The 16,235-nt window shown below is 24.5% G+C and overlaps 2 protein-coding genes across 5 annotated transcripts in view; one reads left to right on the plus strand and one right to left on the minus strand.

The window, feature by feature from the left end:
- LOC113558740 (rabenosyn-5) lies at positions 1-2,286 on the plus strand. The gene is made up of 9 exons (XM_026964269.1): positions 1-234; positions 308-397; positions 462-602; positions 681-842; positions 946-1,174; positions 1,244-1,327; positions 1,397-1,552; positions 1,721-1,823; positions 1,906-2,286. Exons 1-9 carry the CDS (start codon positions 90-92, stop codon positions 2,140-2,142), a joined length of 1,347 nt encoding a protein of 448 aa, XP_026820070.1. The 5' UTR covers positions 1-89; the 3' UTR covers positions 2,143-2,286.
- LOC113558718 (phosphatidate phosphatase LPIN2) overlaps positions 2,158-16,235 on the minus strand; it is a 26,413-nt gene continuing 12,335 nt past the window's right edge. The window contains exons 1-14 of one of the 4 annotated variants that reach the window (XM_026964243.1): positions 11,029-11,295; positions 10,726-10,939; positions 7,217-7,368; positions 6,803-7,138; positions 6,168-6,737; positions 5,874-6,111; positions 5,674-5,791; positions 4,948-5,083; positions 4,760-4,886; positions 4,266-4,414; positions 3,846-4,200; positions 3,684-3,787; positions 3,453-3,601; positions 2,434-2,586 (exon numbers count right to left, since the gene is read on the minus strand). In XM_026964243.1, coding sequence (XP_026820044.1) covers positions 2,573-2,586; positions 3,453-3,601; positions 3,684-3,787; positions 3,846-4,200; positions 4,266-4,414; positions 4,760-4,886; positions 4,948-5,083; positions 5,674-5,791; positions 5,874-6,111; positions 6,168-6,737; positions 6,803-7,138; positions 7,217-7,368; positions 10,726-10,905 — 2,628 coding nt within the window. In that variant the 5' untranslated portion in view covers positions 10,906-10,939; positions 11,029-11,295 and the 3' untranslated portion in view covers positions 2,434-2,572. Of the gene's footprint in view, positions 2,587-3,452; positions 3,602-3,683; positions 3,788-3,845; positions 4,201-4,265; positions 4,415-4,759; positions 4,887-4,947; positions 5,084-5,673; positions 5,792-5,873; positions 6,112-6,167; positions 6,738-6,802; positions 7,139-7,216; positions 7,369-10,725; positions 10,940-11,028; positions 11,296-16,235 lie in introns of those variants that run through there. The other 3 variants (XM_026964259.1, XM_026964236.1, XM_026964251.1) reach the window with 3 other exon arrangements.

Genomic DNA, 16,235 nt, shown 5'->3' on the forward strand with positions numbered 1-16,235 from the left:
ATTAAAATATTAAATGTGATAAATAATATATATTAAATATAAATGTTATTTGTTCGATATTATACTTTGATATTTATGAAACACTCATTATGACTGAAGCCGCTGAAGAAAATATAGTTTTAGAAGGATTCTTATGTCCTATATGCAAAGTTGACTTTGGTTTAGACCTTAAGTTATTTTTACATTTTCAAGAAGCTCATAGCGAAGACCAAGATCTAGTTAAATCTTTTAAAGGTATGATCTTTCCTAAATACTACTATGTAATAATGTGCATTTTTATTATTAGGTAATTTATTTTTTTTTACAGATTTATTTGGTAAAGCTAAAGAAAAGATTTTAAAGAATGACATCGGGAAAAAAGAAGAACGCCATTATGTGTGGGAACCACAAGAAATAGGTTGGTTTTATTTATTCATCATCCCATTTTTGTTATAATTATTCATACTATATTTCATAAACAGGAGAAGTCAAATCTCACATTCAGTATTTTAAACACTGTCGTAATAAGTGGGTTGAACACTTTGTAATGGAAACAAATAAAACAGTCGTACGACTTGAAAAGTTACTTTGCAACTTACCTCAAGATCCTAATAAACGAAAAAGTATATTTTCCAATTGTAATTTTTAAATTCAAAATGAAATAATAAATATTATTTATCTATTATAATTTTATAATGTAGCTCATGAACAAACTATAGTACATTGGTTAGATGGTACAGATGTAACACGATGTCCAGATTGTACTAAGTCATTTAACATTACAAGACGACAACATCATTGCAGATTATGTGGTTCTATTGTGTGTCATGAATGTAGCTGTTTTTTACCTCTGTCAAAAGCATGTTGGTATTTTTTAAAAATGATTAATTAATAATGGATAACTAATGAAACAAATTAATTCAGTCCACGTATCTATCAGTTTTAAAATATCTTTTGTTTGAATAGATGAAACAATAAATGAAACTGGTAAAAACCAATTTACGTCTATATCACCAAGTTTACCAAGTTTTCGTTTATGTGTTCATTGCGGCCAGGTGTTAGAAAACCGTGAGCAAATCAAATACCGTGACCAAAAACCTCTCATGTGTGATTATTATGACAAAATCATAGAATGTCGTAATAAAATAGAAAATGATCTATTAATTAAATTCCATCAAACATATAATCTATTAAAGTAAAATATTTACTATTCACTTTATATATTAAATGAAAATCATAATCTTTATTTTTGTTATTGTAACAGAGAAGGAGAATCCTCATATTTAACAGAAGCCAACAAAATTAGAAATGATATAGTTAAACTTGCCGAGACAATAGATGCCCTTAGGTAACTTTTTAAAACACAATTGTATTCGAAACTTTTATTTAATTTTCTTAATTATCTTCATTTGAACAGTAATCGTATAATGAAACTGGAAAATTCTACAAATTCATCAAAGGTTACTACAAAAAATATTAGATTGGCTATGATACAATGTGTTCAATCAACTATACTTGCAATACCTGCTCTTCCTTCAATGAAGGAAATTGAAGAAATTGCTCGGATAAAACGGTAAAAAATTTTATCAATCAAAGCAAATTTATAATTCAATTATATCTATTTTTTATGTTGATGATTTACTATTACTTAATATTTTACATAACTACTATTAAATGTATTAACAATAATTATGTTTAGATGTTATTTATAAATAATTAATATTAAAATTATAATCTTTAGTGAAGCAGCAGAGGCACGTATACGTAATGGTCAAGACTTAAACATAGATAAGCCTAAAATAAGCCCATCAGTTTCTTCTAAACAACATAATAAACAAAAAAATGTAATTTAAAAATATGGTCAAAACATTTTTTTTTTCATGAGATTTAAATTTTTAAATTATATATATTGTTGTATGTATACAGGAAATTAAATTAAGACTTGAAGACGGTTGGAGTCCTGTAACAAATGCCAATATTAATTCTGACAATCCTGTGGTGGAACAGATGAACATCATAAAGAACTACATTAAGCAAGCTAAAGAGGCTTATCGATTTGATGAAGTTGCAAGTCTTGAAAGAAATTTACAAGAATTGAATGAAGAATACTTCAAAATGCAAAATAGTAGTGGAAATATGCCAGGTTATTCTACAAAAAATTAAAAATATATTCTAGTCCAATAAAAATGGCAAATTTAATAATTATCACAAAAAAATAACATTAAAAAATATGATTATCGCTATTCGACTCTTACATTATATGTCTTAATATATCACAAACAATGAATAAATATTATTTTTTCCATGTTTCTTTTACTTATTATAAAAGTATATATGATAATGAGTATTATAACATATATATCCATAAATTAAATTAATTCAATTTATGTTAGACAAAAATAAAATAAAAAATAAGTCACTATGGCAATCTTATTTGTAAAATATTAAATATATATGGTTTAAAATTTATAATTTCAAGGAATGGTAAATTTCCTCTAATTAAAATCTGGAACTGGATCACGCCAATATATAAACTGATTGTAATCCAACTCTTGCATGGGTAAAACAGGGAACATTTCATCCACCATTGTACTCATATAAGTATATCTGAAAAATAAAATATGTGTTATACTAAATATATCTATAAGACTACAAAGTTAAAAAATAAATTAATAATATAATTAGATCTGTTATTAATTTTGAAGACTGTGATTTTTTTCTCTAAAAATATAACATTATTTGACTTTAAAAAAAAAATGTTAGGTATGTTGTTAGCGTTTATTAAATTTAGTTACAATTTCAAGTTTAAAACATAATTGTTTTGTTTGTTTAACAGATACACAATCACATTATATTCAATAAAACCTTTTGAGATATTTTTTAAATTTATTTTGGATTTCCAAATCTGTTTGGTTTACTTTTTAACGTCTGTTATCTTCTAATCAATTAACAAATAGTTAAAAAATAATAATATTCAACAAATAAAGATTTTTGAAGATATTACAATTAGGAAAACAATAAAATATACTAAGACAATTTATTTCATTAATTCATTTAGTATGCTTTGTCAAGAAACCATCAACAAATATTTGATCTCGTTAACTATAAAATAATGTGTTTGTATATTTGATATTTAATTTACTGTTTAGTTGATTTAGTTATTGTAATAAAACAATTGGACATAAAAATAATTAATATTCTCTCTATCAGTACTAATGGTGTTGATGTATTAATATTTAAATTATGAGTTAATTATTATGATAATGCATTTTTAAAAGTCCCAAAATATCCTTATGATGATACAAATAGCTTTTAAAAATGACAGAACTATTTAATTAAATGTATTACTATATTGTTGGGACTATATTATTAAGATACTCATTTGGCAGTAAAAATAATTTTAGTAAAATGACAACTGATAGCATAAAATTTAGCATCTCATGCATACCCCAAATAAAATGACAGACCCTTACCAAATGTTTCACACTCAAAAGAAGTGGTACTAATGGTATCCCTACTGCTACTGATGACGTTACAATCGTCTTCAATACGGCTTGTAACGTCATCGCCGCACGCCAAAACCGGAAAAAGATCATTAACAATACAACTCTGCCCAATATAACTGAACAAGAATTGTAGACACATAAATAGAAAAAAGGAAACAAGTATTTAAAGCTAAAAATAAAATGTAACATTGTACTTACGAAGATTGAAACGTCTGAGTTAATTCGTGTTTCAATTCTCCTCTATGATTTATAGTGAATATTCTTGATATTGGTATACCAATAGCTTGATATGACCATACATCCTAAATACAGATGAAAATTAATATTTGTTTTTATAAAAAGAAATTAGATAAGACAAACATTTATTTTATTTCCATAACCAGCATAAAATGGTTTATTTTCAGATGGAAATAAAGCTTGAATGTCTTTGAGACAAGAGATTTTGAATTCTTCTGGTTTTTTTTCTATGACTTCACGGTGAAATGCATTTAGTAAGCTAGTTGGATTTAATAGCACAGGTCCTTCTGGTAAAGATAAATCTTCCTGTTTGATACTTTTTAAATAATCCCTAGTAACTCTGGATTGGCCAATAGCTCTAGCTGACAAATATAATAATTTATAGCCATTATCTTTTATTTTAGTAAATAATTTTGCGACACCACTTTGAGCCCAATCTTTACCAACAATTGGAAGTATATGGCCCAACACATCAGATCTATTGTAATTAAATAATTATGTTATTTCTTAATAAATTCAAAATCAAAATACATTTACACTTACTTAGTAATGGTTCCATCAATGTCAGATATAACAATTTTATCATCATACCGCCATTTAAATAAGAAACATTTGCAATGACTAGTACCTTGATAAGCTGTTGTTACACTAAATACAATTTCATTAGAACCTTCTCTTAAATTTAATTTTGCCTAAAACATAAAAACTATTAATTAGAAAGTAATAGTATTTAATGTTTTTTTTTTGGTTTTTAATTTGAATAATATAAGTAAATAAATTTATTTAAAAAACAAGAATAGTAATATTTCTTATAAAAATCTTATAGTAGTGGACTAGTGTAGTTAGTTGTAAGTTGCTTACAATGAAAATATTCTACTTTTAAATAATTCATGAACACACTCCCCTCCCTCCAGTGTGATTCATAAACTAAAATATCATTAAAATAGGCTTCTAGTAAGCTGCTAATTATAACTTAATTGTTATATTTGTATTCAATTGAAATAAGATGATAAAATTAAGTTTTTATAAATACTCACGATTTGTTCTGAAGTTAATCTCAAAGTTTTTCTACATATATCACTTTTATCTTTTGACTTCAATGACAGTTTAGTTGTTTCCAACTCAAGCTCAGAATCAGTTGAACTATAGCACCGTTGTCTTTGACTACATACAAACATTTATAAGAATTAAAATTAAAAACCTAACATTAAAAAATATTACTTACATATAGTTATTGTTAGATGGTACCAATTCATTGTCTATTTTTCCATCAATTTCAGTTTTTAGGCATTCATTTATATCATTACTATTGATAAGTTGCTCTGACAAATTATTGGAATCACTTTTTAAAACATTTCCTTCTGTAAAATGCGTATAAAAAACTATAAATCTTTTTTAAAAACAGAATACATAATGTTTATTTTTAAATTTTAATTCATTAAAATCAGTTTTAGACTCCAATTATCTAAATTCAGTATAACTGATTAGAATCGATATTAACTACTCGTATAATGATTTTGCAGTTAGGATAATAGTTTTTTTTTTTTTAATTTTAGTTACACTTTTGGTTTTGTAATGAATAGGTTTTTTTTAAAACAATTTTTATCAAAGTTTTTTGATTTTGATTCACATACATAGTGGTAGCAATACAATGCATTCTCTTTCATTCCAGGGGTAATTTGTGTCCAGCTACATTTTAACACCACCACTGTATAGTAGGGAATTTAAGTTCCAGTTACAGTATAAAAATGTTGAAAATGAAACTAGACTGGTTATAAACCGATTTCCAAAAACCTGTTTTAAGTCCTTATAAGTATGTATATATATATATATATATGTATAATTTTATATTTTATAATGAAACATAAAAGATATTATTAATCTGTTCAACAGATATATTCTAAATTTAATTTTATATGTTTTATAAAAATAAGAATAAGTATTTATTTACCTATTGGAGTATTGGATTTAGTATCTTTACTGGCACGACTCCAATTGAACCAAGATGTATAACCTCGATTAAGACCTTTAGTATTTTCTGCTTGCACTTTAGCTTCAGAATATTCATTCTATAAATGGTAATTTATTATTATTATTTATAATTTACATTAAAATAATGATTGTACAATTATAAAGCTATTATTTAGGCACCTGAGGTAACAATTTTTGATATGCAGCTATTGAGATCAAATGAGGCAAAGCAGTCTGACAATTATAAAACTTTTTATTTATGCGCACCACTAAATTAGGATTCTTCACAAGATTATTGAAATCAGAAGTGAATTCTTCATAAGTAATTTGATGTTTGGAAAATTTCTCTTCAATAACATCATTACCATTCAGTGAATCTAACTCTCCACATAAAGAAACTGATACTTCACATGGTAAACTGTAAAATTATGTTTTGTTGTAATACTTTCTTTTTAATTTAAATAATTGACTTACTTTTGGTGGAATTTTTCATCAAAATCACTATCAATTGATTTTGGTCCTTCTCTATCCATACTTGTAGGTGAATGAGATATTGAAGCACCTCTTCCAGATTCTATATCATCATCATCTACTTCTTCACTGACTTTAACTTCTTCTTGTCTTGGTGGAGTTTGATTATATAAATACAATTCTAATATCTTAGGATCTAATTGATCTGCACACAAATCAGCTAAATATATTCCTCCATTCTCTGAAGAGTTATGACGAATATGTTTAGTTTTTTTCATAAAACCCAACATATTTGCTAACATAGACCTCTGATTAGCAGCTTCTTGTTTTTTGGAAGCTTCTTGCAAATTTAATTTTGAATCATTAGAATCCAAACTATTGCGGCGTGCAGGTGGTGTAGGTAATTCTCCCCAACGCCAAAATTGATGATCACTTGTGCCATTATTCAAATCTGTTTTATTAATTGCAGATATACCAATAAGACTTTCAACAGCTGAATTTCTGGCTCTTTGTTGAAGTTCATATTCAGTATCTGACTGAACAGCAGCACAATTATATTTTACCTCACCACAACTAAAAATAATATTTTTATAATTAGGTAAAAATAACTTAGAATATTTCTAAAATAACAATCTTACTTTGAACTTGGAGAAGCATCTGTATCACTAAAGAAATGTAAATCATTATCCAAATATAGTTCTTGGGAACGGTCTTCATTATCTATTAAATAAGTAGGAGCTGGAAGATCACAAGATCCAAATGTATTCCCAAGTTTCTTTGTTTCATCCTTAACTTTTCTTTTGATCACAGATTTTTTGCGCCGACGTTTCCGCATTTGTGGTCGAGGTGGAGAGTCTTCAATTGGTCTAAATTTTAATGGTTGAAAATCTTGTGTTGCACTATCAACAGTTTCCGCACAAAATGTTTTAGGAACAACTTGTTCTAAGTTAATAGCATACTCAATAGTTTTTCGTCTGCAAAATAAAATATATAAATTAATGTTTTTAATATTTAAATATATGTTAATATTTTTATTTATTGGTAATTCTTACTCTTCATCATCGGGTATTGGTGAGCATGCTAAATGTGGTGGTATTGTTTCAATATCATCTTCTTCTGATATTTCTTCAACAAAAAATGCTTCTCCAGATTCTCCTAGTTTCATATGAAGCTGAACAGGTTCTCCATTAATTTCAATTTCAACCTATAAGTAGTAAAAAAATTAATATTGAAATAAAAATTTTATTAAAAAAAAAGTGAGTAGATATGCAACTACCTTATTGGTAGTGTCTAGTAAATCTTATTATAGAAGAGTACATCACTGAAATAAATATGTTAAATTTGAGTCCAATGATAAATTATTATATAATTATTGTAAAAAAATTCTAAGCAAATACGGTTTGTCAGCCTAAGTACTAAGTATATTTTAATTACTATTTAATATTATATATATATAGATATAAAATATATAAATTGTATTTGAAAAATGTTATTATGCAATTCAATTTTTTAGCTACAATATGAACTAATTGAGAATTATTGTATAACATTTTTAATCTGAAGTTATAAAAATTGATTATTCTATACATTTTTAACTACTTGATTAAGTATTTGCAAATTATCGTAATTTTAACCAAATTTGAACTTTAAATGCTTATAAAAAAAAGTAGTACCTTTTTAAATTTTTATATAGTTTTAATAACAACTTAAGAGAAACCTTGTATTACATTTTTTAACTTTTTTATCCAGGAAAAAACTTTTATAGGCATTTAAAAAAAAAGAAAAATTGAAAATTTTAAGTGTCTATAAATAGCTTGAAAATTCTAAATATTTAGAAAATGATATTATATTTAGGAAATTTTAACATAAATATTTTATGAAAACTAAAAGAATCTAATACCAGAAACAACTTTTAAAGTTGAAAATAAAGTATTTATACTACTTCAAAAGGTGATAACAGAAAAAAAAACTTATCTTTTGATAGAAAAATCATTACATTTATTGCTCCACTCAGAATCTAAAATTAATTTGCAACTCTATGAGCTCAAAAAAACAGCACATAATTAAAAATTAATATATTTTGTTATAAGTATAATGTATTAGTCAGAATTATAAAACCAGTAACATAAACCTTTAATTTAATAAGTTATAAAGAAATATAAAATAACCTGGTACCCCAAGATCACTTGATGACCTTTTCAACTCGTTACATAACATATTATGTTCAAATTTCTCATGTCATACATTTATTTATATACCTTCAAATAATAGTTTAACTATATTATTTTAATATATAGTTATTACTATTAAAATTAAACTAGAATTGTTATTTTGTCATGAAGTGTATTGTTCTAGTACCTACTTAAAACTGGTACTTAGAAAGTAATTATCTTCAATATTATTTTTAATTAAATAGCTTATTATATAAATATTGATTGTAAGAGGATACTTTCTTGATACTTAAAAACAATATTCTGCATATAAATATATAAATTATTAATTAAATTATACATTAAGCAATTTTGTGTTTTGAGTAACTTTGGTATCTAAAGATATGCAATGCTTAGACATCAAAAGGCTTTTTATATTTTCAATATTACATAATAATTATGAAAATAAAGCTGTGGCACTTGGAGAAGATTTCCTAAACTTCAACTAAATTAAATTTTATATTTTATATATTATACTACTTTGAAGTCATATGCTGCTTTGTTTTAATGTACAGAGAATAAACTATAATTTGTAATAGATATAAAATTCTTATAGTCTATAAAGCTATATAAATAATTGAGTTATTCAGTTATCGAATTTGAATATATTTTACATATTATTACATTTATCAATATTAATGTAAGTTAAAAAATTATTTAAAAGTAATTATTATTTATTTTAAAATATTTAAAATCAATACAATTCTGTACTAATTATATATTACTACACTACACATTTTTAATAATTATTGGCACCAATATTTATGATTTAATTAAAATAATTAAGAGTTGAATAAATAGATATTATTGTGGTAACAACTTGAATAACATATTAGCTACTAATATAATTGAAACTTTAGGTAATAGGTACTATAATATTATCAGTAATAAACAAAACTAATCAGAGGGTCAATGATTTTTTTAAAGGTCAGTTATTGAAAAGCTATAAATACACAAATAAATCATAATCATCCTTATAACTATTAATTATTAATATGGTTATTCTTTTTAAATAATGAAAAATATAAAACTAACTTTTTAATAAGGTTAAAAAAGATAAAAAATATACATATAAATTGTAATTGAAAAAAGCCTAACATAAGTTATAACAGAAATATTTTTGTTGAATAATTATTAAATAGCTTGAGATAACAGAGGCAATACATGTTATACTAAACAACAGTTATCAACATGTTGGGCAGTTTATAAAACCTATTTAATATTAAAAATACAAACATCTAACATGGTAAATGCATTACTATGCTACTTATGGTACGATTGCGTAAAGAATACATAAAAAACATTTTTAATAAATAATAAATATTCATAATAATTAATAAGGTACAAATGATTTATTTTTGCTTTCAGTTTTCAATAGATTACAGAACAGAGGAATTACTAATAAATAACTGTGTTATAGTTCCAAGTAATTATCAAGTTATATAATATGATTACCAGCCAATTGTTAGACTTGGAAAATTAAAAAAAAAAGTATGCAATAAAATACTAAATAACTTTAAGCAGGGAGTGAATCACAAGAGTGAGTCTCACAATACTCAATACAATCATATTTAGCAAATAAGAATTAAACACATTAAATAATGAATTACCAATAGAAAATGATTAGTGTGTAAGCGAGTAAAATAGATCATATAAATGTATGACTTATGCAACTGTGGTACTCATTAAATTTATTTAAAATAACCTCTTTATTTATAAAATCAATTAGTTTTGAAAATATTACTTTCAAAAATACATAACACAAAAAATAAAAAATATAAACAAAAATTGTAATTGATACTCTAGGTATAAAATATAAATTAATGAGATAAAAACACAAAAAATAGATTACACGTCGTAACCAAACTATTTTTAAATTTATAATATCTTGGTGATAATTTATTTTATTTATTTCCATATTAATTTTCATTAAACATTTTCCATAGTTCTAATTTAATAATTAGACTTTAAATAAAAAAAATTAATAATATTTAGATTAAACCAGTATCTAAGGAGTATTAAATTGAAAACTAACTTAAAATTCTAAAAACTATTCACTCAATCAATTAGTAACAATACAATGATTAAAAAACCTTTAAGAGAAAATACAAATGTAATCTGAACTTAAATTTCGTAAGCTATAATAAAGTCAAGAAAAATAAGAAACATTATTTCATAAATATAATTTAATCTATACCAATGTATACAGAAAAAATCTAGTTTAATTTTTTCATAGTTAATATTTTATCAAAATTTCATAATTTTAAACTTCACCTTTCTTTTATACTACTCCCCTATAGTTGGAAACTATTTCATTCAATATTTAAACTGATGAAAGAAGTTTTACTTACTATTTTCTCTCTGCTTCGTAGCACACCAATTTTTCCAAAGCGTACATGAAAAGGCGAACACGTAAATGTACCATCCGGCTGTTCCACAACGACAATATCAATGGCTCCAGTTAAGGTGGCTGGATTGATCTCATTATATACATGCCGAAAATTACTGATAAATTTCCCTAAATAATTCATCTTTTTTCTGAGCAAGCTATGTAAACGGCAGTCACTAAATCATAACAAAAACATAAAATTATATTAAACATAGAATGATTTATCCAGAATTAAATTCATAGTTTCTATATACTGAGCACACACTTAAAAATTTATTTATCGATATTATAATCCACGTATCCGTAGGTCGCGACGGGTTTATTGGTGTATTAGTGCATAAACTATCTATAGTAACTAGTACTAAATACTTAAATACTTATTAAACATTAAAAATATTCCTATATAGGGATGAGAGTTAAAAATAACAAAGCAACGATCGTCAATCGAACTATGCCTTTAATTATTACGATTAGTGCTCACGCGTTACGCTGATTACAGTAAGTTGTTTAGTTGTTATTGTGTTATGATTTGAAGGCGCTGAATGCCGATGATTTCGATTTCACCGAACAGCTGATTCTGCACTTGACGCGCATAAAGGAGGAGCGAACGCAACGCGCGTTGTGTTAGTGTCAATAGTCAATACTGATTACTCATTGAAAATTATATGTATACGAAATCAAACGTCGAAACGCAACTTACAAATGTTCTGTGTTGGTCATTGGGCAAGCAGAGGCAATACAGACTGCAGGCTAAGCGGTCAAAATGAGTTACGATAATATTAGTATATCAACGTTTTTCAAGGACAAAATGTATTTAATATTGATTTTCTTAAATTAATATTTCAATGTCTGAATTTAATAAACTATTGATCCGAAACATGCTAGTCTACACTTACATGTTTAAAAATTATCATATTGATACCATAGATAGTTAGGTAATCTTTATATAAGACTTGTGGACTGCACAATCTATAAACTACGTTAAACATACTTATACAACTTACCTATACTGACTATACTTATTACCATACTTAATGCTCATTAATCTATAGTTCTTAACTTACATATTATAGTAAACAAATATTGAAATATATAATATACCTGTATGGTTGTATAGTGTATATATTGTATATAAAGAACTGAGTAGGCCATTAATTGAATAAAATTGTATTTACTATTTAAATGATATTGTACTCGAATAATTATCGGTTATTTTATTAGATTAAACATTTTATTATAATTTTTAACTATAAACACGTAAATATTGAAAACATTAGGAAATTAGTTTTAAATTTTAAATCACCTAACTATAAATTGTATTATATTCTGAATAAATGCAAAAATATTATAAGCAAAGCATATATAAAACTATAGAGCGAAATATATTATAAATTATAATAATTTCGTAATAGGTAATTACGACAGTCGATAATTATAGTAGTAAATATAAAATATTAAATAATAACAAAAATGAAAATAAATAATTTTAACAAATATCAATATAGGTACCTATTACAGAATTTTTTAATTGGATTTAAAAATAACCTTTTCTTCAAACATAACTTCTAATAAATATCTGTTAAATGCCGGTAAATAATTGGTCTCGTAGTTGCAGATTAAAAATAAATTAATAAATTACAAATTAAATATATGAGAATTAAATGGATTGATTACAAATCAACACAATACGCTCGATAGATTATTAAAAAAATGTATTTAATTGAATTTATTATAAATACTATTAATACTTAATAAAAACTTAGACAGGATAACTGAGTTATACTAGATGAAATTATACCACAATAGTGAGAATGGACTATCTACTACAATAATAACGTAGCAATTCAATATTCGGTAATCGATAAAAAACGACAAGGTGAAAAACGGTAATTTTGGTTAAAAGTTATTAAAATAATTGTCGTCATAAATAAAATTCCTTTTAAATAAATATAGAAATTCGAAAGCACGCTTATTGAAATAAGCTTTACGTTTTAATTAATTTTTGCACTTTAGATTTTGATTTAGTAATGTTAATACCTATAATAAATAAGTAATAATATGTAAGTTATATTTTTATATACAATGATACCCGTGGGCTGCAATCGGTGGCATAACCAAGGGGGTGTTTTGGGTATCTGGACACCTCCTCGGCTCGTAAATTTTGTCCATAGCATACTAACAAATTTGGAAATTTATTGGGGAATTACTGTACTACTAATGTACGCTAATCGCGGATACCCCCTTGAAAAAATCCTAGTTGCGCTACTGGTTACAATAAACCAAACTTAATCGAATTTTATATCTAGGCACTTATGAAGTTTTGATGAGTGAAGTTGTGACGATAATATTATAATAATAGGGAATATAGATCTCTCCTTTACTACCTACGTACACTATTATAATACTCGAGTATAATGTATACTATAATACATATAATACAATAATATTATCAAATATATTATCTACTCACTAAGAAAATCGAAAAGTACGAAGTAATAACATAGTTACATATGATTATAAAATATAGTAGTCTTGAAATATAGGTAGGTATACAGCAACGGATAATAAAACAACAAAATATACAATGTATAAGTATTTGATATTATATCTTAATATATAAGTATATATTATAACCTAAATTAAATATTTGAAAATTGTTTTGGAAAAATATAGATATTATATTATACAACCAATGTCCAATTCAATATATATAAGGCAATTAGAAAAAAATATCACATTAAACATCTGTATTTAAAGCTAAAAATTGTTTTATAAAAATAAAAATCTGTTATATAAATTACAAAACTATGAATTTAATGTTGTTAATATTGATCAGTTTAATTTAGATATTAAATAAAAATATATTTATTAATGAGATGTAAATCTAAATCTAAATTCTGTAATTAAAATATTATAGTCAAAAGCGGCTAGAAAACAGTCAAAATCATAATACATAAATTATAACGAGCATCATTTGAATGAAAGCTACGTTATAAGTTATACATTTATGGTTATAATATTAATGGTTTAAACATATTTTTCTTTAGTAGTACATATTGTAGACCAAAATATAAATCTATTTGATATGACACAGAAGTAGCAAATTATATTAGATTTTATTTTTGTTTATTTTTTTTTCTATATTCTTTCTATAGGTCATTTTTCAAAGTATTTTTTTTATTATTATTAAATTTACTTTACGTACAAGTGCTCATTTACGCAACTGAAGCATACATGTTATACATTATGCTTACATAGTTTTAAATAAACCTACACCTGTAGGCTGTACCAATAAGTTATAGGTATAGGTACTATTATTGATGTCACAACACGTGAACGCGCAAATATGAAACATAATTAATAATCTAATACAATTGTAAATCTATTAATATTTTTAACTCATTTTAAAATTATATTTATGATTGTTTTGAAAGCTAAGCGCATAATCATTTTGATAATTTTTTAACCATGTTTGCATGCATTTTTAAGACCTTAAGTTAATAAACATCGTACATTAACTTATAACTATTTGAGTAATTAACTAAAGTAATGAAAAATCAACTGATAAATTTTCGTTGCATACAAACATACAAAAAGCATCGTGCATTTTAATAATTACATTATTACAGTGATTATGTAATATAATATATATAGGTAATAATATTGTCCAAATTAAACTTTAATAATATTGTTTGGAAAAAAGTTATTGGCGAGTGGCGAGTGATGACTGATATATTGATAAACACGGTGGATACTATCTGTAGAATTATGTAGACGATTTGCTGACGAACAATTTCCTACTTTCACATCTTCCGTGACTATAATTAATATACTTGAACATGGTACCTACGTGTGTAATACTATACATATTAACATATCTAACCTAGACCTATAAAAAGTAGGTATGTTAAGTAAATTCATAACATCATCGTTTCACCGTATACATAATATTTTCAATCAGAATAAAAATTGCTTAGGTACTCTTAGATTATATAGATATATATGGCAATCCAATTAAATTGCGTAGCTATGCATAATATATACAGAGTGACTATTTTATCCGCAACCACAATCATTATTTCAAAAACTATAAATGTTTAAGACATTTTTTTAAATATATTTTTAGTTATATTTTTTAATATTTTTATTGTTAATAATTTTAATTTCCTAACTTTTTTTTGAATGACAACATAAAAAAATTCATATTTTAAATCAGAATATTTTTCGGAGTATTTCGATACATAAAAATCTAAATTTGGACAATAAATTCATGAGTTATAAATATTTTAAGTTTATTTGAGCGGAATGGAGAGGTACATAAATATCCCGAAAAAACTACTTGTCCAAATTTCGATTTGTATATATCAAAAATCAAAATAAGGTATATTTTTTTTAAAAACGTCAATAGATTTTGAAATAATAAGTGTTTGTTAAGAAAAATTGTCCAGTATAAATTATAAGCGCTATATCCTGTAAATTATATTACTAACAATCCATAGTACGTTTTTAAATTAGTACATATTGGTATAACAGGTTTACAATTTAAGTTGTGAAAATATGTTGAATATAGCTGATATTCGTAACACTTTTACAACGTCGACAGTTGAGTACTTAGTACTCAAATTTAATATACAGTTTATAGGTACACTATATTTCTTCATTATAATAAATTCACAATTTAAAAATATAGATATAATAGATGAAAAATGATTGTTTTAAACTTAATTGAATCAAAAATAATAGATCGATAACTAAATAATATATTCAAGTTATTCAACATATTATGACCAATATAGGTACATGCATATCTAATTTAATTTTTAAAGTAAATTATAAAAATAAAAATTTAATAAGCAAATGTAAAACACACTTATATGTTATAATTATGTGTAAATTATTATTTATTAGATATTTATTAAGGTCACTGCTATTTTTCTCGAATGAACTTTTTCCCGAACGGTATTTTATCCGAAAATCCGAAACCTTTTTTCTCGAATAGAAATTACCGAATGAACTTTTTCCGAACACCTTTTATCCAAATCGATATTAAAAACGATAAATTATAATTCATATGAAAAATAAAAATTAGTTAATCAAATTAATAGCAAAATAAATGCTGCAGTGTTATCGTTAAATATTTTAAAATCGATAAATTATATTTATAATGCATAATAGCTAGCCACTATAGCTCATAGTTATAACAAAATTTAAATTTTTAAAAAATTTTATTTTGGGAATAATTACCGTCGGGAAAAAAGGTTTTGGATTTTCGAACAAAAATACCAATCGGGAAAAAGTTCTTTCGGAAATTTCGATTCGGAAAAACGGCGGATAACATTTATTAGATTATTATTATTTATCAAGATTATAAAAAAATATAACTAAACGACTTTTCGATTTTCAATTGGTTACACATAGATAATAAATAAACAATAAACATTATTAAGTGTATAACAAGTTATTAATAATAAT

Source organism: Rhopalosiphum maidis, chromosome 1 (genome assembly GCF_003676215.2).
Source record: "Rhopalosiphum maidis isolate BTI-1 chromosome 1, ASM367621v3, whole genome shotgun sequence".
NCBI classification, from domain to species: Eukaryota; Metazoa; Arthropoda; class Insecta; order Hemiptera; family Aphididae; genus Rhopalosiphum; species Rhopalosiphum maidis.

Excerpts from the sequence above, each read along its gene's own strand:
- LOC113558740 (XM_026964269.1), top strand. The coding sequence starts at position 90 with ATGACTGAAGCCGCTGAAGAAAATATAGTTTTAGAAGGATTCTTATGT. Across the intron at positions 398-461 it reads GTGGGAACCACAAGAAATAG|GAGAAGTCAAATCTCACATT; the intron begins GTTGGTTTTATT and ends TTTCATAAACAG. Across the intron at positions 1,824-1,905 it reads AACATAATAAACAAAAAAAT|GAAATTAAATTAAGACTTGA; the intron begins GTAATTTAAAAA and ends GTATGTATACAG.